The 22172-nt window shown below is 60.3% G+C and overlaps 9 protein-coding genes across 9 annotated transcripts; 5 read left to right on the top strand and 4 right to left on the bottom strand.

Annotated features, from left to right (window-relative positions):
- Positions 1 to 189: 189 nt before the first annotated feature.
- On the top strand, positions 190 to 2255 carry BXZ73DRAFT_73178 (P-loop containing nucleoside triphosphate hydrolase protein; the record flags this gene model as incomplete). The annotated part of the gene is made up of 10 exons (XM_048021844.1): positions 190 to 258; positions 317 to 375; positions 427 to 646; positions 697 to 782; positions 877 to 961; positions 1110 to 1499; positions 1555 to 1623; positions 1678 to 1755; positions 1899 to 2058; positions 2185 to 2255. 10 exons carry the CDS (start codon positions 190 to 192, stop codon positions 2253 to 2255), a joined length of 1287 nt encoding a protein of 428 aa, XP_047884145.1.
- A 460-nt stretch (positions 2256 to 2715) lies between these two features.
- BXZ73DRAFT_95919 (uncharacterized protein) lies at positions 2716 to 3422 on the top strand (the record flags this gene model as incomplete). The annotated part of the gene is made up of 5 exons (XM_048026940.1): positions 2716 to 2781; positions 2837 to 2977; positions 3028 to 3215; positions 3274 to 3349; positions 3399 to 3422. 5 exons carry the CDS (start codon positions 2716 to 2718, stop codon positions 3420 to 3422), a joined length of 495 nt encoding a protein of 164 aa, XP_047884144.1.
- Positions 3423 to 3657: 235 nt separating this feature from the next.
- Positions 3658 to 4828, bottom strand: BXZ73DRAFT_95918 (uncharacterized protein; the record flags this gene model as incomplete). Its single annotated transcript, XM_048026939.1, has 3 exons — positions 3658 to 4148; positions 4203 to 4392; positions 4448 to 4828. The coding sequence occupies 3 exons, from the start codon at positions 4826 to 4828 to the stop codon at positions 3658 to 3660; spliced, it is 1062 nt and encodes a 353-aa protein (XP_047884143.1).
- A 189-nt stretch (positions 4829 to 5017) lies between these two features.
- Positions 5018 to 7977, bottom strand: BXZ73DRAFT_86545 (Cc.Cdc5 protein; the record flags this gene model as incomplete). The annotated part of the gene is made up of 10 exons (XM_048024241.1): positions 5018 to 5156; positions 5183 to 5415; positions 5469 to 6403; positions 6455 to 6911; positions 6965 to 6998; positions 7051 to 7198; positions 7253 to 7532; positions 7592 to 7694; positions 7771 to 7826; positions 7975 to 7977. 10 exons carry the CDS (start codon positions 7975 to 7977, stop codon positions 5018 to 5020), a joined length of 2388 nt encoding a protein of 795 aa, XP_047884142.1.
- Positions 7978 to 8910: 933 nt separating this feature from the next.
- On the bottom strand, positions 8911 to 9814 carry BXZ73DRAFT_73176 (uncharacterized protein; the record flags this gene model as incomplete). Its single annotated transcript, XM_048021843.1, has 4 exons — positions 8911 to 9157; positions 9211 to 9248; positions 9305 to 9589; positions 9647 to 9814. 4 exons carry the CDS (start codon positions 9812 to 9814, stop codon positions 8911 to 8913), a joined length of 738 nt encoding a protein of 245 aa, XP_047884141.1.
- A 1123-nt stretch (positions 9815 to 10937) lies between these two features.
- BXZ73DRAFT_37225 (CBF-domain-containing protein) lies at positions 10938 to 13126 on the top strand (the record flags this gene model as incomplete). The annotated part of the gene is made up of 8 exons (XM_048017957.1): positions 10938 to 11291; positions 11356 to 11642; positions 11698 to 12212; positions 12269 to 12329; positions 12382 to 12492; positions 12554 to 12729; positions 12786 to 12970; positions 13025 to 13126. 8 exons carry the CDS (start codon positions 10938 to 10940, stop codon positions 13124 to 13126), a joined length of 1791 nt encoding a protein of 596 aa, XP_047884140.1.
- Positions 13127 to 14372: 1246 nt separating this feature from the next.
- Positions 14373 to 17117, top strand: BXZ73DRAFT_86543 (fungal-specific transcription factor domain-containing protein; the record flags this gene model as incomplete). The annotated part of the gene is made up of 9 exons (XM_048024240.1): positions 14373 to 14404; positions 14477 to 14534; positions 14591 to 14655; positions 14714 to 14758; positions 14807 to 15981; positions 16039 to 16139; positions 16191 to 16292; positions 16342 to 16401; positions 16452 to 17117. 9 exons carry the CDS (start codon positions 14373 to 14375, stop codon positions 17115 to 17117), a joined length of 2304 nt encoding a protein of 767 aa, XP_047884139.1.
- Positions 17118 to 17632: 515 nt separating this feature from the next.
- Positions 17633 to 19370, bottom strand: BXZ73DRAFT_95913 (WD40-repeat-containing domain protein; the record flags this gene model as incomplete). Its single annotated transcript, XM_048026938.1, has 6 exons — positions 17633 to 17867; positions 18073 to 18183; positions 18415 to 18790; positions 18862 to 19037; positions 19091 to 19203; positions 19254 to 19370. 6 exons carry the CDS (start codon positions 19368 to 19370, stop codon positions 17633 to 17635), a joined length of 1128 nt encoding a protein of 375 aa, XP_047884138.1.
- Positions 19371 to 19529: 159 nt separating this feature from the next.
- BXZ73DRAFT_37757 (uncharacterized protein) lies at positions 19530 to 22077 on the top strand (the record flags this gene model as incomplete). The annotated part of the gene is made up of 4 exons (XM_048018074.1): positions 19530 to 19790; positions 19843 to 20809; positions 20860 to 21253; positions 21288 to 22077. 4 exons carry the CDS (start codon positions 19530 to 19532, stop codon positions 22075 to 22077), a joined length of 2412 nt encoding a protein of 803 aa, XP_047884137.1.
- Between the last annotated feature and the right edge of the window lie 95 nt (positions 22078 to 22172).

Here is a 22172-nt window from a genome sequence, read left to right as displayed (position 1 = left end):
TCAGCCCCGACGAGTGGCTGCTACATCGGTTGCAAGCCGTGTTGCAGCAGAAGTTGGAACGACTCTCGGCGACGAAGTAAGCACTCGTCCATATCTCGCGCCTTCTATTATGTTCTTAGACACTGCTAGGTTGGATATACCATCAGGTTTGAGGATTTCAGTGACAAGGAGAGGACCCGCATTCTCTACATGACTGATGGCATGCTTTTCCGCGAAGCACTCGTCGACCCCTTGCTCAGCCGGTACAGTGTCATCATGGTACGTGCGCCCGGCTCATACGTCCTCGTCGACATGTATATTGACGAGTGTGGTGTAGATTGACGAAGCGCACGAGCGCAGCGTTTACACGGACCTTCTGTTGGGCATACTCAAGAAGTAGGTGCTTCGTTAGTGTTCTCAGTTTACCAGAAGTTTGACACTCTCCAGGATACGCCGAAAACGCCCTTCGTTGCGTCTCGTCGTCTCTTCCGCTACTCTCGACGCTTCCGCCTTCTTGGACTACTTCATCTCCGGGAACACATCCGACGAAGCAACGATTGTCAGTTTAGAAGGTCGTGCCTATCCCGTCCAAATCGCTTATGCCCAAGAACCAGTGCCCGACTACGTACAAACAGCTGCAGAAGTCGTGTGGAACATTCATATGCAGGTGCGTGATTAGCAACCCTGATGTGTCCGACACTTGACTCCGGATATTAGAACACCGCAGGAGATATCTTGGTTTTTCTCAGTGGCCGTGAGGAGATAGACAGGTGCCTGGAGACGTTGGCAGAGATGCTCCCGACGTGAGTCTGCTCTGCAAGCGCCAACTCGCTCTACTCACATATCCCAGTCTATCCCGCTCGGCCAAGCGTCTCACTCTCTTGGCCCTTCATGCAGGCTCTCGACCGAGGAACAGATGAGAGTCTTTGAGCCTGCAGACCGAGGGGTAAGGAAGGTGATCATCGCGACCAACATCGCTGAGGTGAGCATCAAAGTGCACCGTTTATTCGAGCCCTAAAACTCGCCCAGGCGAGTGTTACTATCGATGGAATTCGCTTTGTCGTCGATTCTGGGTTTGTGAAGGTCAGTTGGTACGTCGACTCCCGGGCCGTCCTAACAATGTCATTCAGATTCGAACGTACAATCCCACAACGACGATGTCGTCTCTGACCACGGTCCCCATCTCGCAAGCTTCCGCGACACAACGCGCCGGTCGCGCTGGGCGAACATCAGCCGGGTTCTGCTACAGGCTGTACACCGAACAGGCGCACAGTCAGCTGCGAGTTACTACTCCTCCTGAGATTGCGCGGACAGATCTCACAACACCCATCATCCAACTGAAGTCGTTGGGGATCGATGACCTCATGAAGTTTGAATGGGTCTCTTCACCGCCTGCCGAAAGCATCTTGCGTGCTCTTGAAGGATTGTTCAACGCGGGGATGATCGACGAAGACGGCAGATTGACCGTCATGGGTTCGAAGGTGGCCGAGTGCCCGATCGAGGTCAACTTGGCTCGTATGGTGTGTTTTGGTGCTTCTGTCCAGACACACACACATGATTGAGAAGTATCTACAGTTGTTCACATCGAAAGATCACAAGTGCGGAGATGAAATCCTCACCATCGCAGCCATGACAACCATTCAGGTGCGTCAATTATCATGCTTTGTGTCAACAAAACGCCAAGCTGAGCCCATTTAGGACGTGTTCGTCATACCAGAAGGCGCACCGGGAGCGCTGGCGGAGCTGGAGCGACGAAAATTCACCGCCGAAGAAGGGGTGAGTGACTTGTAAGGCAGTCTCGGCTGGATACCTCACTGATGCTCTTGTAGGACCATCTCACGCTTCTTAATGGTGAGCGACACGTTTTCCGAAGTGGATCGTTACTGACCTGCAGAGTCAGCATACAATGCTTTCACAAGATACGGACGGTCGTCGTCCTGGTGCAAATCCCACGCATTGTCATTCCGCGCAATGTCACGGGCAGTCTCTATTCGAGCGCAGTTGAAAAAATACATGCAAAGATTCGGGCTTCCGCTGGAAAGTTGCGAAGGGGACGCAAAGAGACTGCGCAAATGTTTGGTGAGCGGATACTGGCGAAATGTTGCGCGATGGTCGGCCGATGGGACGTATAGGGCGGTTCGAGGAGACACCGTAAGCACCTCGGTATGGGTCCCCCAAGTCACATGTTTGCTAACATTGTTACAGGTGCTTCACGTACACCCGCATTCCGTTTTGTTCACGCGGAAGCCTCGGTCGGGATGGGTAATCTTTCATGAGATGGAAGAGACCAAGAAAACTCAGTACGTGCTGCCGCCTATGTGCTTGAATTCGATCGTTTCATGGATTCTCGTCTCGCAGGATACGCATTCTCACCGAGATTGATCCTGACTGGTGAGGTTTTGTACGCCCATACGCCGAGAGAGCGTACTGACCCGACAGTGACAAGGTTGTTGGACCACGGACACAAGTACCACGACAAACGTTCGGAAAAGTAAAGCTGTTTGGTGACATCCTTGGAGTGCAGTAGTGACGATTGAAGTGTACCACCGGTAGCCATATAAACGTGTTCGCCTTGAGAGTACAAGTTTACGGCCCGGAGCTTCCCGGGCGTGTCCGAGCGCCCGTCCAAGCACCCGTGGCACGGCGAGTCGCAGCCTCGAGCGGCCTGAGCCTGCACTTGCCTCTCGCCCTGTCCCTCCTTGCGTGCCCTCCAGCAGGGCTCTCTATCCTTCCGCCATGGGCGCATCTCAGTCCTCGCCGCTGGACGAAAAGGTGTTCACCCCCGACACCCCCTCCACGTACGTCCCGCCCCCGTCTGCGCGCGGCGCCCACCCCCGCTCACCCGCCCGCACCCCAGTTCTCCGACGACGTCGTCAACCAGCTCGTCGACCAGCAGGCCTCGCCGGCCATCCCTCGCGAGCGCCAGATCACGCTCGACGCCCACATCCGCTCCCGCATCCAGTCCGAGCTCGCCCGCCTGCACCAGGAGGAGGCGCGCGTGAAGGAGGAGATCGAGCGCGCCCTCGAGAAGGAAACCTCGACCGCGAGCGGAGCATGGCCGGCGGGGAGCACGGGTCCGACGAGGCCGGGCCCGCCGGCTCGGTCAGGAGCAGCGCCGTGCTCATGGGCGACCTCGAGGAGCTCCGCCAGAAGGTCGAGAAGTACCACGGTCGTCAGGACTCGGAGGAGCTAGCGGAGGTCCGGGCGAGGGGAGAGGAGGTCGTGTCGTGCTACAGGTGTGTTCTCTGGCCTCTTCCGCGTCCTGCCCGTCAGTTGAGAGTATGCGTCTTCAAGGGCCAACCCAACCACCACGCTTGAGTGTTGGAAGTCTGTTCGGGCATTCAAGACATCGGTCGCGCAGGTAGAGCAGGTGAGCATTCAGACGCTGTGTTACGAATTACGACCTCATACCGCTACAGAACTACGTAAATTCGCTCAGATAGACATAGAGCCTCCTTGTAGAGCGCACCGGACCTATCATACACCTTCACCAAATTATACCACCACCCAAGAAAGCTCAAGCTCCCTTGACAACACTACGACGTTCATGACGGCGTCCATCGTGATATCGTAAGTAAGTATAGCAAGCGTCGTTTACTTCATGGGAGTCCGTGTGAAGTCCGTAAAAGCGTCATAATCTTCTCGAACAGTCCTGTGAGTCCGTGTTCTGACCTTCAATCACCGTCTGGGTTGCTCATCGTCTCCGCCGTAAGCGAAGCCCATAGACTCCCAAGGATAGTCGCCGTACTGCGAGTAGATCGACCCAGTGCTGTACTCCGACAGGCGGTTGTTGGACCCTATCGAGTTTCGATACCGGTTCCACGGGAGGTAGTTGGCCAGCAGAGACCGTCTCGTGTCCTCGCTGGTCAGCGCCTCGAGCAGGCTCGACGGTACGCCCGCCCTCCTTTCCTCCATCGCGCTCTGTGTGGAATACACGGAACCGGAGCTGAGGGTGGACGCTTGGTGCGTCAGGCCGTGGGGCGGGCGAGAGGCGTCCTCCGATGGCGGAATCGGCGGCACGGGCGGGATGGGTGCAGGCTCGCGCCCAGGGTTCCACCGGGGTAACGGCGGCGGGGGGCTCTTCTCTGGGGCGTAGAACGCCTTCGCGAGATGGGCAGGGGGCGTGGGCGGACGGCTTCTCGGCGTCGCACGGGGCAGTTTCTCCGCGTCTGTGAGTGTGTGAGGGCTGCGTGCGGATTTTTGCATCCACAGGGTGGACTGACCGGAGCGGACGGGTTTCGCGTCCACCGCTCCCCAGAGCGTCGACTGGGAGGACGACGCGGGGGGCGAGGAGGCGAAGGTGACCTTGCGCCCGTTGCGGTCTCGCGTCGCGATGGGCGTATAGCGAGCGTCGGGGCGCGAAGAGGTGGACGCGTTTTTGCGGGTGTTCTCCCGCACTTGGAGAAACGCGAGCTGCGTGCGGCGCGGGGGTGAGGACCACTGGCGAGTCGGCAGACATCACACGCACTGTCTCCTTGCGCTGCTTAGCCGCTTTGCGCTTTATGCATCTGCCCCACCAGGTCCAGCCGACGACGGCAACGAGAGCGAGAAGGACGCCCGCTGTGGTGCCAGCTGCGATGGCCGCGACGGGCACGGTCGAGCGGGGCTGGGAGGGCGAAGTCGCGGCGGTGGGCTGTGCTCCGGGCCGGGTGAAGGTGGTGGTGGTGAAGGTGGGGAGAGAAAGCGTGGTAAGGACGGTGTCGGTCGAGAACGTCGGGGTCAGGAGGAGGAGGAGGAGGAGGCGCGCGACATGGGTGGGTGCGGGGGTGACGGTGGCGGGGAGGAGAAGGGGCGGGCCTCGTGCCCGGGCGGGGGTCGGCGAGATATTGGGCTCAGTCTGCGAAGGCATCGGAGGAGGACTGCCTCGTGGCCGGAGCCTGTCCCGCCCCGCCCCGTTCTCGCTCCTCCCAGAGTTGCATCCGCGCACCTTTCCATCCACGGACAGGCAAGACACCCAGTTCACGAGCAGCAGACTGGCATTCAAGCATCGCGTTACATGTCGCCACGGTACAAACGCAGTACATACACACACACACCCTCACTCCTCCTGCATCCCGGCCAGGGCTTCCTCGTTCAATGCCTCTGCCTCGGCCATCACCCGCTCCTCCAGGTCGCCCACCCTGCCCATCACCTCTCGTCGCTCGCCATCCAGCTCCGCGTACCGCTCCTGCAGCCGCCTCTCCCGCTGCTCCAGCTTCTCCACCTCCTCCTTGAGCCCGCCAGCCGGATCGGCCCCATTGCGCCCTCGTTCGTCCGCAGGCGCGAGAAGCTCTCGTACTCGATCTTCTCCTTCTGCAGCTCCGCGAACCCGTCCTGGATCCGCCTCACCAGCGCCCCCGACCGCACCTGGTACCCGCCGAGGACGATGTTGAGCTTCTTCTCTGCCTTGCCCACCTTGCCCGCCTCCTTCGCCATCGCCTCCCGGTACGCCGTCAGCTGCGCGTTGTACCCCGCCACCCGCCCGCCGCCGACAGCGAGCCCGGCTCCACCCACGCGTTCGACTCCACGTCGTACGCCAGCTGCGCCCGCACCTGCACCCACGAAAGCGACTCGTCCACCTCGTCCGCGTCCGACAGCGCGACCACGCCCTGCCGGAGCACTTCCTCGCCCGCGCCCGGGTAGCCGAGAGACGCCCCGAGCTCCTCGTGGATCAGGCTCCTCGCCCTCGCCAGCGCGTCGTCAGGCGGCGTCTGGTACGCCGACCGGGTCCCGCCGGGGTGCATTGTGCCAGGAATGGGATGGGCGATCGAGTCGTGCTGCAGCAGATGCGCCATCTCCTCGTGGACCAGCTTCGCCGCCGCACCGTCCTCGTCGTCGACTGTCAGAGCCTTCATGAGTTGCGAGACGTCGACGTTGGCCGGCCTCGGGAGTCCGCGCTGGACCACCTGGGATCGACGAGCGAGTGCCTTCCGTTCCTCCTCTTCTCGGAGCCGCTTCAGACGGGCGTCCCGCTCCGCTGCGTCTTCCTCTGGCCCCGCGCCGCCGGCCATGAGCTCTTCGTCTTCGTCTTCAGGGACGAGCAGCTCGAAGTTGTTCTCCGGCTTCGGCAGATTCATGAACCCGGCCTGGAGAGCTCTTTTTGCTGACGTCACTCTGAGGCGTTGGTCCCGCGGAGTATCCCCAACAGAGGAAAAGCCGTCGGAGGGGTTGATGCTGAGACCGTCACGCATCGGGGTGCGCATGGATGTGCCTGGGGTGGCCTCAATCGCTGACCTGGGCGTGGCTCCAGGCCCAAGGCCGCCCGAGTGCATCGGAGTCGCCAACGGATTCGGCGTGAATGCGACTTGGTGCTGAGGCGTCGCGCCCTCAAAACCAGTGCCGCCTTGAGGGCCAACATGGAGAGGGGTGTTCTCGTCCCCAAGGAGAGGCGTTTGCAACATCGTCATGTTTCGGAGGTTTCGTGCTTCAGACATGACGTTATCATCTGAACAAAGCTGTTAGCACATATACTTTGGGCACCTCCGAAGAGACTTACATTGAGGTGCAGTCCGAGGAGTGCGCGCCATCTGGGCCTTCTCCAGGCCTTCATAGTCATTGAGCAACTTGCCAGATGCTTCCGTACCGCCGCTGACCAGCGACTTCGCGTTTTCACCAGCCTGACCAATCTTGACGATGTCCTCCAGCTCCTTCTCTCCGACCTGAGGGGCTGGTAAATTGAGCTTTTGCCGCCTCCCGATAGACTCTGCCTCCTTCAATTTCTGGATCTGAGCGTCGCGCGCAGCAACAAATTTAGTTTGGTGAGGCGCCTCGCCCTTGCCGTCGCCCTTGCGCTGGCGTTTCCTGCGTTCAGCTTCCTCGTCCTCCGGCTTGCGCTTGTTCTCAAGACGACGAAGCGTCTGGCCGACAGGAGCCGTAGTCGCCCGGGCTTGTTCGTCCGAGGTGTCATAGAAGCCTGCAGCAGGTCTCTTCTCGAAGGGAATATCGGCGTTGTACTGCAGGAGCCGGTCAGCGGAGACCTCCAATTCAACAGTCGCATGCCACTCACGTCCATGCCCTTCTTCTTCGTCTTGTGACGCATACTGACGGAGATATGAGCATCGATATCGCACCAGCGAATGAAGAACAATTTACATGATACCCGCGGCCTTCAGCTCACGCTTCTTTTGGAGCACTGCGAGCCGTCTAGCCTCCTCGAGCTGCCTCTCGCGCGCCTTGCGCTTCGCCTTCTTACCCTGCGTGTTGGCCAGGCGAGCACGGGCTTCAGACAGCATCTCCTTCTCTGCAAACCGGGCGTTTGAGTGCCAAGCGTTGACACAGAGCGCACGCTACTCACCATCCTCGTCCATGTCAATGGGGTCCGGCCGCGCAGGCTTCGTCTCCGGGTCAGGGTCGATCTCGCCCGGACGCAACCTGCGCACGTCGTCCGCGCTCGGCCCCGCCTCACCTCCGGGCCCTGCGAGGCCGAGCTCCTCGTTCTCCTTCGCCTCCGCCTCGTCCAACAGCTTCTGGTACCGCTCCAGGCACTGCGTCGCCGTCCGGCCGACGATGGGGGCAATGGTGCGCCATTGGGTGGGCATCAGCTTCGCGAGGTGCAGCAGCTTCTCGTCTTCCGTCTGCCGCGTCAAACGCCACCGTGAGCACCGCGGGACGCAAGGAGGGCGGGAGGACTTACTTTCGACCATTCTGTCTTCTTGATAGACGGGTCCAGCCACTCGTACCATCGGGCCTTGCACTGTTTTGGCGTCTTGCGGACGAGGAGCGAGGAGATGCGGGCCCTGGACGTCGAGGCGTCAGAGAGCCCTTGAAGGAGGGGTGGTAGAGTCGGCAAGAGGGTGTGGGGGGCGTACATACCATTGGTTCTTGCCATACTTGGCAATAGCAGCCTTCAGAACCTCGTCTTCCGTGTTCTGCAGCAGATTGAGTGAGTATGTGGCAAGAGAGCCAATGCAATGCTCGACGTACTTTCCACACGCCTGCAGCCAAAAGAACGCGATGAGAATACAGAGACCGCAAACCAAAGGCGCGTTACATACCTCCTTTAATTATAATGCGCACCATGGCAGAGAGAGGTGGTGAGTGCGACGCGTGGGGGAGGGAGGGCGGGTGGCCAGAGACGACTCTGACGGCGGACGCGGGTCCAGCGACGACGCGGCGCCAACATACGGCTTTCCCACGCGCGTCGACATGCAGAGCGTGGGTCGACGCGTACCTCAAGGCCTCAGGCCTCAGTACTCGGCCGTTCCTACACCTCCACACTCTTTCCACCTTCCGGCTACCATGCTTCTGAATTACCACAACATCATTGTCTATTCTGTCATACTGCTCAGTAGAGCCTCCCCGTTCCCTTCGACTGTATTCATTTCAGACACACTGATCCTCGTCTACACCGGAACCTTCTTCCACTTGAGCCGCGCGATGTACTTGGACCTCAGCGCTCCGAAGGGGGTCCACGCGCAGGATTCTCAGCAACACGTTCCGCGCACACCGATCTGCCAGACGCGGGAGAAGATGGGTCATGACGTTTGTCGTGGAGAGGGCCGGAAGGATACGGGGGAGGGGGGTTGTGGCCATCCAACAACGGACTCTCAGAGCCATTCGGAGGTATGTGGGGATATGAAGGGGGGGAGGTGGTGGTGGTCCGTGAGCGCGGGACGGTGCGGGAGATACACTTTGCAGCCGATAGAGCCACACAGTGGTAAAGTGTATAACTCTGTTAACCGTGGTCAGACATGCACGAAGAACAGCAGGGCCGATACTCACGACTGAGGTGCAGTTGAGGATAAGCCGACCGATGATGCAATCAATGGGCCGCCTAGCCCTACATGCACGATGGACTAATGACACTTTCCCATTGATCACATTGAGATGTGCCAAGGCCTCCGCTGCTGTCGACCGCTGCTCTGAGCGTGGGTGGATCATACCAGCTGTCAGTGGCCCGAGGATTTTCACATTGTTATATTTCTGTGGCGAATGGTCAACTCATTGGCACTGTTACTGAGAAACATCGACGATTATACCTTCTTTGAAAGGATCATGCGGAATTGATTCGGATCGCTTGGACACCTGTGGGACACGGATTGATGTGCTGAAGTCGATGAAATGGTATGTAACATCGGCTTTAGAGCGCCGTGACCATCGATCGGTTCTTGGGACTCTGGGATATTTATCCGAGAAAGGATGGGAACTGTTCGGGAACATGGTAGGGGCTTCAAACCTCAAACTGTCATACATGTCGTCCCTGATAATGCAAGTCAGGACGAGTGATACACTTTGAAAATACACCAAACTAACCGGTGAGCTATATTGTGGGAGTGCATGAACACCAACCCCTGTACGTACGAGAGAATATCAATAGCGACAAAGAGCACGGCAAGACCTGGAATACCTGAAGAAGTTGGCCGACAGCATCAAGAATGCTTCCGATGGTGTCAAACTCCGGCTTGTCAATATGCCGGAGAAACGGCATAACCATATAACACCACGACGGGTTTTCCTCGTCAACGATGACATCCAGGATGGGAACGCAGTGATTGGATGGATCCTTGCGCAGGGATTCCGAGGAGAAATATGTAGCGATCTCGAGCTCCGACGACGATGTCTTCACCTTTTTGAACATGATGTGTTTGCCGTCTGAGATGCGGCGACCATCCATGACATGGAGCTGACGCCACTGACGGTAGAAACAATTGGGACTAACCCGGGCAGGACGAAGAGGCGTTGAACTTACCATACGAATGGGATAGTAGTCCTCTGCGTAAGCGGGGTTAATGCACGGGTCTGCCACCCACGACGGCACCCAGTCGGGGTCGAGCCGTGGTCGAAGGGCATACCCACGGGATTTGAACAGTGTATAACGGCCCACCCAGTGCATTTCCGTCGTAGATCGAGTGGACATGACGGAGCAGACAGATTGCAAGAGGAGACCAGAGGCTCAAAGATGGGGAAGGTGATGGTTGTGGTCGTGCACAGAAAGGAGGAGGAAGGTGTTGTGAAGGAGAGGAGCTGATGGGAGCAAATATATGGATTTGGTTGTACTTACGGGGTTTGCGGAATTGGGGCAGCGGCGCGATCTCCGCGATCTGGGCAGAACCGCGCGTCTACATGTTGCGTTAAATGGGTGGTCCCTCATAGGGACGAAGTGCACTCACCCCGATAGAAATCAGCTTGTTGCTCAACAGCATTGTGACCGCCCCTTTGCCTTCACCACAAACTCTCTCTGATTTCCCATCCCATTGCTCGACTCCAATGGTCGAACTTCAGGGGCATCTTAGGCATGAAAGGAGGTGGCACATGAATACATCATGTTGTTGGCGTCCACAGGTAGAAGTCCCGGAATGGGTCCAATGACGGTGCACCGCCCTCCCGGACCACCACGGTTTGAGTTGCAGACGCCACCGCAGCGATACTGCAAGCAGATTGAGACCTACCTTCGGAAACAGGTTTGGGACAACGTGGTTTGAGTTTTGCGGGGGTAAAACAACGAGAAGAGCGGGGTTGAACTTGTGATCAGACTGGCTGTCTCTGCTCTGGACCACTGGCGAGGACACACCCTTCCTCCAAACCGACCCCCTTGTTGCCCGGCCAAGCATGGAGGATGCACCGCTGCGGAAACGAGCCCACCACGAAGTGGCCTAAGCTGTGTGCATATTTCGGAACAGAGCGGCCCAAACGTCGGAGACTCGGCGCATGAGTTTTCTCACAAAACTTGATGCTTGAAGTGGGCATGATGAGTGTACGGTCACGCGAGAAATCTGTGATCACCATTGGACACACCTAGGGGTGGCTGCATTCGAAGGCGAGCCGGGAGCTAGGGACTGTGTAATTGGCTTCTGAAGGCTGTGAGCAACGTCCACAAACTGCGAATTTAATGTACTTGGACGGGTCGAAGGAGCAGCGATGGTTGGATTGGGCGGAACGAGCTGGAGGAGCGAGGAGGGCAGCGGGAAGATTGTTCCACGTGACCTGTCAAAAAGTCGCCCCTGCCACAAGCGAGTTTCGCCTCTGTCTTTGCCTGCATCATGCCTCCGTCTCTCCCTTCGTCTAAGAAGCGCAAGACTCGCGACAGCGATGATACCGTGAAGGCAATTCAAGTCCTCGAGCAGGACCTCGCGTCTGCGATCTCGCGCGGGACTTCCCTGAACCCTCTTGCCGACCTCTTGGATCTTGCTTCGCAAGCAGAGACTCCTGCTCATGCATCCAGAGCTATATACGCGCTCTACAGAACATTTGTTCTTCTGCTCTCGGACGGCGCACTCTCTGGCCCCAGTCACACCGAAGAGGCCAAAGCCGTACGGACATGGTTACTCGAACGCCTGAATGCGTTTACGGACCAACTGGCAGGGTTGCTAAAGGACGAAGAGGCGTCGCTCCAGGTATGCTGACCTTGTTGCATGTTCTTGCCATTGCACGCGCTGAGCCCTGCTCTTATGGTCGCAGACCTCCGCCCTGGACATCCTCATGTCCCTGCAAAAGCACCTATCTTCCTCACTTACGCGCACTAGCGACAGCAAGCAACCTCCCCAATCTCACGTCTCGCACTTCCGGAAGATTGTATCCGCGCTCCTCCTGTGCCCTCCCTCTACCCGAGGTAGCACGCCCAAGAAACGCAAGACGGAGCCTGTTTCTGACGACCGCATGTTGGACTCTACCGTACGAGACCACTTTGTAAACACTTGGTTTAGCGTACACGACGATGTGCGCTGGTTCTTCCTCAGGGATGCGGCGTGAGTGACGCCGCTTGTGTATCGCTGGGTCAACCGACTCACCTCTCCGCTTCAGCATCCTCCTCGCGAGGCATCCGCACAAAGAAGCGCCTCAGCTACCGGGCAACCTGCTGTCCATCTTGGAGCGGCTCACGACGTTCCCGACACAACGCTCAGAGCTGAACACCTGGTGGATTGAAGAGCTCGGCGCGAAACCGGCACCATCCAAAAAGTCTTCCGCCCACGAGGACGCAGACGAGGAGGTAGGAGGCGCGTCCGGGGCGGACGACGAGGACGACTGGCGCAAGTTCTTCGACGAGCCCGCCTCGAAAGCGGACGACAAGGGCAAGAAGGGCGCCCCAGGCCGGCTGCACACGCTGACGGTGCACCAATCCCTGCACTCGCTCTCTGCGCACCGGGCGGTCTTCACCAAGGCTTGGCTGGCGCTCCTGCCGCAGCTGTCGCTGGGCGGGGCAGAGAGGGCCCGGACACACTCGCTTCGCGTCCTGAACGTGCTGCACCGCGGGGTGGTGCCCCACCTGACGCGCCCGATCCTGATCATGGACTGGGTCGGCTCCGCGGTCGACCACGGTGCGAGAACGGAGGACGTCCCATTGGCCGGCAACCGCTCACGCACATGTTTGCAGGCGGCACGGTCGGCCTTCTGGCGCTCAACGCGCTCTTCATGCTCATCAAGGATCACAACCTGTACGTCTAGACTGTGCGCAGATGGCGTGATCTGACGGACAGGCGCCCGCAGAGACTACCCCGCATTCTACACGCGGCTGTACGGCTTCCTGGACAAGGACGTGCTCCATCTGAAGCACCGCGCGCGGTTCTTCCGTCTGACGGAGGTTTTCCTCGGATCTACGTGAGTCGCCCTCCGCTCGCGCCAGGGGACATTCGTTGACCGATCGCGGCGGACGAAACAGCCTGCTTCCTGCGAACCTGGTGGCGTCCTTCGTCAAGCGGTTGTCGCGACTCTCGCTGTGCGCCCCTCCAGCGGCGGTGGTTATGCTCATCCCGTTCACGTACAATATGCTGCGGCGGCATCCGTCGCTGATGACGATGATTCACCGGACGGAGGAGATCTCAGGGGCGGAGTGCGGTGCGTCGCGCGAGCCGCGTGTCTAGTGTTGTGTTGTCGCTGACGGCGCGCGGCAGACGGGTTCGACGCGGGGGAGGGGAACCCGGCGTTGACGAACGCGCTGGAGAGCTCGCTGTGGGAGCTCTACAGCCACCGACGGCACTACCACGGGGCGGTGTCGTCGCTGGCGCGGATCCTGGAGGAGGCGTTCACGCGGCCGCGGTACGGGATGGAAGACTTCCTGGACCACACGTACGGCACGGTGAGTGCGGTCGGGCTGGGAGCGGAGAGGAGACGCTGACGGAGGTGGGCGCAGATGATGGAGACGGAGGTGCAGCGCAAGATTCGGAGGGAGCCGGCGACGGAGGGGGAGGGAGTGCAGTCGGACGGGCTGGAGGAGCTGTGGAAGATAGGTTGAGGCAGCATTTGGTCGCCGGAGAGGAGACCGGAGGCATTAAGCGAGACGCACGGTTGTGTCGGAAAACCCAAATCAGGAGTGCAACGGAGGGCGGGGCACGTGGGAGAATTGGCGGAGGGTGTTTGATGCCCATTGTCGGTCGCCGGCGGAGGAGCGAGTGGAGGAGGAATTCGCCGGGAATGCCGGTCTGGTCGCCGCATCGGGCGCTTGCCGTTCCCGGTGACGTTGATCCGGCCCGCGCGGGCCTCGGGGCGGCTCTCCGCCACGGACGACGCCCACGGAGAGCGGATGGCGGATGGTGCGGTCGACGCCGGTGAATTGCCGCCTGGGATGGAGACAGACGATCCCGGGCGCCCGCGCCGGCCGCACGCTCAACATGCTTGGCCGCAGGCGGCGAGTCTGAGCTCGGCGTCCATTCCCCGGCGCTCTCGCGGCTGGCCATGGGAGTTCGGGCGGGGAGGGGCGGCATCTTGACGCCTCTGCAGCGCCCGTCGCCCGTCGCGACCCCCGCACGCTGTCCAAACCTGCGACTCAGACATCCGCTTGGCACACCAGCAGCAGCACTTGCGTGGGCAGCGGTCTCGGCCAGAGGCTGGCGTATGGCCGCGCGAGCCTCAAAGATCCCGGAGAGCGAGCGCGGCCCTGGCTTACATAAGCGCGGGCAGCCGGTCTCTTTCTCGGCTTGGAGCTTGAAGGCGTGGATGGGCCCCGGGGAGGCCGGCAGCACACGAGGTTCGATCGCGCACACAAACCGGCGAGCAGATGAGTCCCCGCCACTGCCGACCGTCCGCCGTGCCCGCTGCCCGTCGCACACCACGCCGTCCGGCGACGCTGCTGCACACGATCCGCAAACAGGAAATGCAGCGCGGGTGGGCAGCGGGCAGCGGGCGGGGAAGGGGCGGGACGAGGGCGGGCGGGGACCTCAGTCGGGAAAAGAGCCGGAGAGGGCAGGCGGGGGCCGGGGCAGGGGCCGGCCACTCGCCGGAGAATCGATCCCGGCGAACAAACCGTCGCTCCGGCGTCTCCCGCGCGTCTCTCGGCTGCTCCTCTCTCCCCCGCCACGCCCGTCTTAACCCTCCCGCCCCCACTTTCTCCCTCTCCCAACTCCCACCCGACCCCCTCCCCGCCCATCCCCTCTCCCGCACGCGTCCTCCCGTACGGTCCGTGCTCAGAGCCCCCCCCCCCCCCCTCTCCACCCGACTCCCTCCAGCCACTCTCCCCTTCTCCCCTGCTCTCGTCGCCCACCATGGACGCACCACCCGTCTCAGCTAACCCACCGTGCGTGTCATTTCCTCTCTCTTCCTTTTCCTCCCCTCTCCCAGATCCCCGCTCATCCCACTCCCCAACCAGCTCCAAGAACCCCCTCCACCGCGGCGCGCGTGCATGCACCGTCTGCCGCCAAGCAAAGGTACCTCCGCTCTATCTCCCCTCCCCCCTTCTCCTCATCCCCTCTCCTTCTCCCAGATGAAGTGTGTCGGTGCCGAGGACGGAGTAAAGCCCTGCCAGCGTTGTCTCAGGTCCGGTGCAGAGTGAGTATCTCCCTCTTCTCTACCTCACTCCTACCAACTCCGACCCCGCCGTTTTCAGATGTATATTCGAGAAGCACCGTCGCGGCCGCAAGCCCGGTTCAAAGTTCGTCCACATCTGCTCGTTTGTCTCCTCATCCTGATCTGTCCTCAGGCTGTCCGAGGCCTCCAAGATGCTCCGTCGCCTCGAAAAGGGCCTCAATAGCCAAAAGGCCAAGCACCCCGCCAACCCTCCCCCTGCTCAGGGCTCCTCATCTGCCTCGTACTTGCAAGACGACGGTTCTGCCTATGCCGGCCCCTCCAACGCGGGTGCTCACTCCGACGATGATATGGACGATGAGGAAGAGGGCCGACAAGAGGAGGCTCTTTACCCTGCCCAGGTCATTCGCGCCGCCAGGACCCCATTTCTCGACGTTGTCATGAATCCTTCCCCCACCGACGTCCGCGCTCCTTCCGGAAGTCCCATCGAGCGCCCCACCCATGTCGCTCCCAAGTCCTTTTCCCTTAGCCCATCCCGAGGCAACAGCTCTCCCCAGCTCAAGGCTTTCCGCACTCCCACCTTCCCACCCAGGGACCCCGTCGCCGCCGGTCTCCTCTCTGAGAAGGATGTCAACGAATTTTTCGACATGTTCTTCATCCGCCTCAACCCCTTCATCAATCTCTTCGACCCCGCCCTCCACACTGCCACCTACATTCGTACTCGCTCCCCCTTCCTCTTTACCGCCTTACTCATGACTTGCTGCAAGTTCTGGATGCCAGCCAACTACCAGGCCGTCCGGGACCTTGCCCAGGACTGGTGTGTCTACACCTTTGCCCAAGGCACCGAGACTGTCGAGACTGTTCAAGCTCTCGCCTGCATGACTTACTGGAAGGAACCTACGGAAAGCCGGACGTGGCAGTACATCGGTATGGCCGCTCGCATGGCCGTTAACCTCCGCCTCAACCGTCTCCTCGGCCCTCGGCTACCCAACGAGAGCGACACCCAGTTCCTTGAGCGCCGCAATCGGGAACGCACCTACCTCGTCCTCTTTGTCCACGATCGCTCGCTCTCCATGCAGACCGGCAAGCAGTGGATGTTGACTGCTGATGACGCTTTCATCGAGTCTGTCACGCATTGGCATCGGGAGGGTGTCGCTGGACAGTACGGCGAGGTCCGGTCTGAAGACGTTATCGTGGCCGCGTTCGTCCAGCTCCGGTTAATTGGATCCGAGGCGACGAACATGTTCTACAACCGGCGCCGCGATCTGTTCGACTTCGACAGCGAGCTTCACAAGTACAACAACCAGCTTGAGAGATGGCAGGAGATTTGGGTCGCTGAGATGAGCAAAGGTAAATAGATCTGTGCGCCCTTTTATCCTGACTACGACACTGATCATGGGCTTATAGCATCGTTGGCAGATGAATTCCACAATGCATTCCTTAGGTTCTTCCAGTCTCATGTGAAGCTTTTCCTGAACACGTTCGGGCTGAACCTGTCCAACTTGGACGTGGGTATATTATTTGATTGTCCATGGTAGCGTCATTAACACATCTTGTAGATGGTGAAGACGGCACCCAACCCCGAAGCGGTTGAGAACTGCATCAAGAGCGCGCGCGCGAACCTGCAGATCGTGAAAACGTTTGCTAGCATACACATGCTGGTATGTGTAACTCGCCTCATAGTATGCACACGGACTAACTGCCTACCAGCGTTATGGTCAGGAATCAACGACAACCATGTCAGGATACGCTGCGATTGTTCTCCTTAGGGTATGTCCTCCATTTCTGCATGCCTAGAGATTTCTCACGTCCTTCGCTAGTTGTTGAACAGTCCGGCAACCAGAGCCCATTTGCGCGAGCAGTCCGTTCCCATTCATGATGCCATCGTGAGCGCTGCCGATGCATACGGCGCTGGCTCAGAGGGAGACTCGGCGACACACCACGCCCGTTTCTTGCGCCATTTGGTTGACCAACAAACGGCGCACGAGGCGAAGCAATATCGCACCGACGTTCCTCCCGCATTTGCCCAAGGTCTTCCGCCGCTCAGGTCTCAAGTGTCGCCTCTTTTGGACCCGTTCTCGACCCATCGCCAGTCTCTTGCCCCTCTGTCTATTCCTGGCGCGCCCTCCGGTGTTGACGTGTACTCCAACGGCCACTCAGAGTACGGCGCGGAGTCGGCGCTCCGCTCCGGCATCTCACCCAGCCTTGCCCGCGGTCCGCCGTCGACATACTTGACGACGGCAACTGAGTCGGACCGCCGCTATTTCGAACACATGCTCGCCGAGGCCAACCTGACTGGCGACAACCTCTTCCCGAACTTGGGTTCCCTGCCGTCGATTTCGAGCGGTGTCGTCGGGTCGAGCGGCATGAACGACTTCAACTTTGTCTCGCCGCAGAGCCATTACCGCGAGCCGTCATACGCCACGTACAACAACTACAGCCACGGTCGCTCGAGCTCGTACCACCCCGGCGTGCAGTACCGCTGAGCGCGGGGTGCCGCCGCCGTTCTTGGACCCCTTCTGCTCTTACCTTCTGCTCTTAATGTCTCTCCCTTGCCATCTGTATATGTTTTCCTGTGATCTTGTGCTCGCCCTCGTTCGTCGTCGCTATTGCCCTCATCCATCTGTCGCCCCGCTCTGCTCGCCCATCTCGCACGTCGTAACCAGTTAGTGCCCCCCCTCCCGTATTATCGCTCTCCTCTCCTCTCTCGCCACTGTCGATATATCGTACTGCACTGTCTCATTTGTTCTCCCCCGGACCCGACTCGCGCTCCGGTGTAACGCCGCACACGCCTTTGGTATTCCCACCGTGATAGATATAGCAATGGAATGCATTCGTTGGATGCGCTCCTACTGCGCGGTCGTCCACGCCAAGCGACAAGCACGCCGCGTGCCATACACGTCCATACATTCAGCGGTTCCGCACAGACGGCGAGAGAAAAACCCGGTGGGACGGCGTCCGCCGCCGTCCGCCGACGCACTCGTTACGGTACAAAGACTGGCTAGGAGTCGACGCCGATGTAGAAGACGACGACGTCGCGGCCGACGGCGGCGGCGATGCGCGGGATGCCGCGGCAGGCGACAAAGTCGAACGCGCGCACGTACAGCGGCCGGCGCGCGAGCGCGAACACCGTCGGGGGCGCGTGCGGGTAGGCGACGTTGTGGACGTGGATGGCGGCGCCGCGCGCAGGGCTGCGGGTCGAGACCGCGAAGTAGTCCGGGTACGTCGGGCACCACCTGCGCGGCGGAACTGTCAGCGGCGTGTGCGGGGAGGAGAGGGGAGGGGGCCATGCGCGCGCTCGCTCAGGCCCACCGTGCTTCTGCGCGGGCGGGGGCGGGATCGGATGCGAGGGTCGGGGGAAAGGGGGGCGGAGGCGTGACCGCAGGCGGGGAACGGCGGGGAAGGGGGGACGGGGGACGGGGGAAGTGGACCTGCACGCACCTGAACTGGTGGCCGCCCTCGGGGAAGGAGGGCCCGGCGAGGTAGGGCTTCCCGCCGTGGAGGTTGCCCATGTCCCAGAGCGCGAACCGCGAGCCGTACGCGGCACCCACGCTGCCCGCTGTCAGTGCAAAGTCCCAAAAGCTGCCGCCATCCGGGGCCTGCCCCGGGCGTCGTGCGCCGTGCCGCCGTCCCTGCCTGTCCGACGCACGCTGGCAGGGGGCCGCGCCAGGCGTGCGACCCTCTGTCCGCTGGTGTTCAGGCGGGCTCGGAGGCGTCACGGAGCACGACACCGAGGGCGCGTCCGCCGCGGGCAGCCACACCGAATCGAATTTGAGCACTCACAAGTCCGCAGACGGGTCCCGGCGCCACGCGACAGAGCCCGACCAGCGCGTCGCGAGCCCGGGCGCGGCGTCGGCGAGCGCGCGGGGCTCGAGCAGCTCGACGATCGCCTGGTTCCGCCAGCGCGCCTGCTCGTCCCCCTCCTGGTCCGTGCGCCAGTCGGTGAGGAAGACCGAGCCCCGGGCGTCGCCCACCAGCACCTCCTTGCTCGTCGACGGGTGCGCGTCCACCGACGTGAGCGGGTGCGGGAACGCGACCGCGTACGCCGTCGGCTGCGCTCGCTCCGACGTCCCCTCCGGCGTCCCGCCCCCATCCGGCGAGGATGGCGAGGCGATGTTTATCGACGGCTCGAGGTCCCAAACCATGAGGAACTTGTCGTCTGTGGGGCGGCCGAGCGCACGGCGGATGGGCATCTGACGTCCCAGACGGACGAGGGAGGGAAGGACGCACCAGACACAGAGGCGACATACCGCGAGCTGTCTTCGCTCTGCCCGCCGCAGAACGCCATGTCGTTCACCGTGCCATGGTGGCCGCTCAGGCCGCTGCCGAAGCGGAAGACCGACTCCTCCGACCCGGCATCTTTCGTGAGCAGGTAGAGGCTGAAGTCGGACGCGGCGACGGCGAGCCTGGAAGGCGGATGAGCGCGATGAAAGCCAGGGGGCGAACGGAGGAGACGGACTGAATGGACCAGCGGTCGGAGGAGGAAGGCGAGCTGACCCGCGAGGACCAAGCGATGGCGGTTGTGCGCAGGCCGACGTAGAACGTCGCAATTGTCCTGCACGAGGACTCGCCCTGGAAGACCGTCAGTGGACGCGCGGCGGAGAAAGCGGGTGGAGGCGCACGAGCTGGATGACTTCGACTGAGTGGTCGCCGCCGAGGGCGACGAGGTCGTGCGCGTCGTCGTGGTAGCACGCGCGGAGGACGTGCACCGTGGATCCGTGCGAGTGGCGGACGTCCATGCGGGTGAGGTGTGGGTGAGGGAGGAGGAGGAGAAGACGCGCCACGGCACGTGCGCGCGAATGAGGGTCCAAGACACCCGCGTACTCTAGTGGCTCTGCCGTCCGCTCGGCTTGTCTCCGTACGTCCCTTGCCATCTTCCGCGCACTCGCCGTCCCTCGATGGCTATCTACGACTCCCCCGTGCTCCTCGAACCTGTTCTCTCGCAATCAGAAGGCCTGTACAGTCGATGCCAAAAGGCCAGACACTACGGCGTCGACATCGCATGGTGGATCGTGGGGCCAATGCCACTCTCCTCGTTCAACGAAACCTTCCTCTGTGGCACCTCGACAGATCCCTCGTACGAACAAAAGAGCATGCTGGCGGCCTTCAGCAAGGTCCCATTCGGAGCAAAGAGGTGCGACGAAATCTCCCGGCCCATGGTAAGTATCTCTCAACTCGCGAGCACACATCAAGTCACCTCGGTGCGCGAAGCTCGCGGCTTTGAATCAGAAGAGGTCCAAGTCGCTCTTCCCTGGTTTTGTCTTTGACAATGTCGCGCTGCCGAACGTGCACCCTGACGAGCAGGGCCCCATGAAATCTAGTCGCAAACTCGTGCATGACTCGGACGGGGCATTCTCCTCCAAGTCTAACTACACTGACCTGTTCATTGACATTTCCCCAGACTCTACTCACGATTTCTTCCACGATCCCCCTGCCAGATCCAAAGTCCGTAACCGCCTGGAATTCCTCTCGCATTCCGACAGCAAGCGAAAACAGATGTCGACTGAGGAGCTGTTTGGCCAGCATGTGTCCTATGTCAGCGAGATCTTTGCGCGACAGCAGCGCGTCTTCCTTTTCACAATCGTTATGTATGGCTCTCTCACCCGCATTCTCAGGTGGGATCGCTCTGGGTGCGTCGTGTCGGAAGCTTTTGACGTCGCCGACGACGCGGCTGGACTTTGCAACTTCCTGTTGCGATTTTCAAGCGCCTCGGATGCGGGACGAGGTCATGACACCTCTGTGGCCCAAGCAACCTCGACTGACGAAACTCTCTTCGCGAACGCCATCCGAGAATACGTTCGTTCTCAAATCACCGACAGCGAGGATTTGGAGCAAGCGGTCCAGCAGCGCTATTCGCCACGCCACGTCTACGCGACCCACATCCTCCGCCGCCTCTCTCCGCTGTGCGAGGAGAACACTCGAAAGCGATTGTTTTCTCGACCGGCCGCGAATTCCTCCTCTGTGACAGGCCGTGGAACTCGGGGATACTGGGCACTCGACGTGTCCTCTGGAAAGATTGTGTTCTTAAAGGACACCTGGCGAGATAGCCTACTGGCGGAGGTGGAAGGGGACATACTGCAACAGTTGCACGAGGCCGGGGTATCGTTTGTGCCGTCTTTTGTATGGCACGGGGACGTTTCTTCTCTTGACGGGTACTCAGAAGAGCGGCGGCCGCTGCGTAGTAAGCGCGTCCACTTGATGAATCTCACTGTTGTTGATCGTTCCCAGAGACGGAGATTCAGTCGACCATGACGAACACCCTATGCGGAGAGGAGTGGGTTTGTCGCGTTCAAGGCTCACTGCCAAGATTTTCGCAACGCCGTCACTGTAGACTGGTGATGGGGACTGTGGGCATGCCGATGAGCACGGTGCGGGGGACCGAAGAGCTCCTGCATGCGACACATGACGTTTTCACAGGCAAGTGCAAAAGCGACTTTGTGTCCGCGCTCCGGGGGGCTGCTGATGTTGTACGTACAAAAGAGAGCCGCCTCCACCGAGACGTCAGCGTGGGCAACATAGTTCTAGTCAAAGAGGCGGACTCGGAGATACGTCGAGGTTATCTAATAGACTGGGAGATGTCGTGCAAGGTCAACGACAGCAGTGAAGCGATTGAGAAAGGTGAGTGGATTGTCTCACTCCCTTGGCATACTTGTGAGCTTATTTGCCCAGGGGACATGGGCCTTCATGTCTATGCGCGTTTTGACCTGGTATAAAGACGACGATTCCTGGCGCCTCAAGTTCGAAGACGACATGGAGTCCCTCCTCTACGTGGTCATGTATAGTGCTCTGTTGTGGCAACCGCACCACTTCACCGCCAAGGGGGTCACGATGATCATACGTGGGATGTTCGATGAGTATACTCGTATCTCTTACTTGAACGTGCTCATCAGCGGAGGAGGTAAAGCCTCAAATGTACGCAGCCGGGGCCAGGTATACGGCAAAGCGTTCAAAAGCCCGGCGTTCGCCAAGTGGCTGTCGGACATGATGGCCCACCATGTTCCTAAAGATTACGATGATAAGGCCTACAAAGGCAAATGGGACAACCCGGTCTTCATATACGACTACTGGGCCAATTTCCTCCGCCTGCACTCGTTGGAGCGGGACAACCGCGTGGATAACCTGGCCGGCTACTCGAAACTACGCGATCTTTCGACCGAAGCCGTGGAACGCGAACAACTTCCTCCGTTTCCCGACACGACAAGCCGCGAACATTCGGACGCTGAGCACAGGCGCCACCAACTCAAGGAATCTGCAGCGGAAACCCAGAGGGGCAAGCGAAGGGGGCGCGACTTGTCTCAGTCGTCAGCTCCTCGCCGTAGCTCGCGGATCAAGGAGAAGGAGGAAGCAAGGGCGCAGGCTCAGTCTGCGCAGAACGGTGTTGGGCATGGCCGCGGATCGTCAAGCCGTGGCCGGAGCAGAGGGCGAGCCCGTGGCCGGTCTCGTTGACAAATATGTATGTCAGGTTTTTTACGCGGACTGTATTCGATTGTCGTACGCTACATGTTGTGTCCGCTGGACGTGGTTCTGACGACTTGGCCGAC

Source organism: Epithele typhae (genome assembly GCF_022376455.1).
Source record: "Epithele typhae strain CBS 203.58 chromosome Unknown BXZ73scaffold_1, whole genome shotgun sequence".
NCBI classification, from domain to species: Eukaryota; Fungi; Basidiomycota; class Agaricomycetes; order Polyporales; family Epitheliaceae; genus Epithele; species Epithele typhae.
Note: the sequence above shows the minus strand (reverse complement) of the source record. Positions and strands in the feature narration are given on the sequence as shown.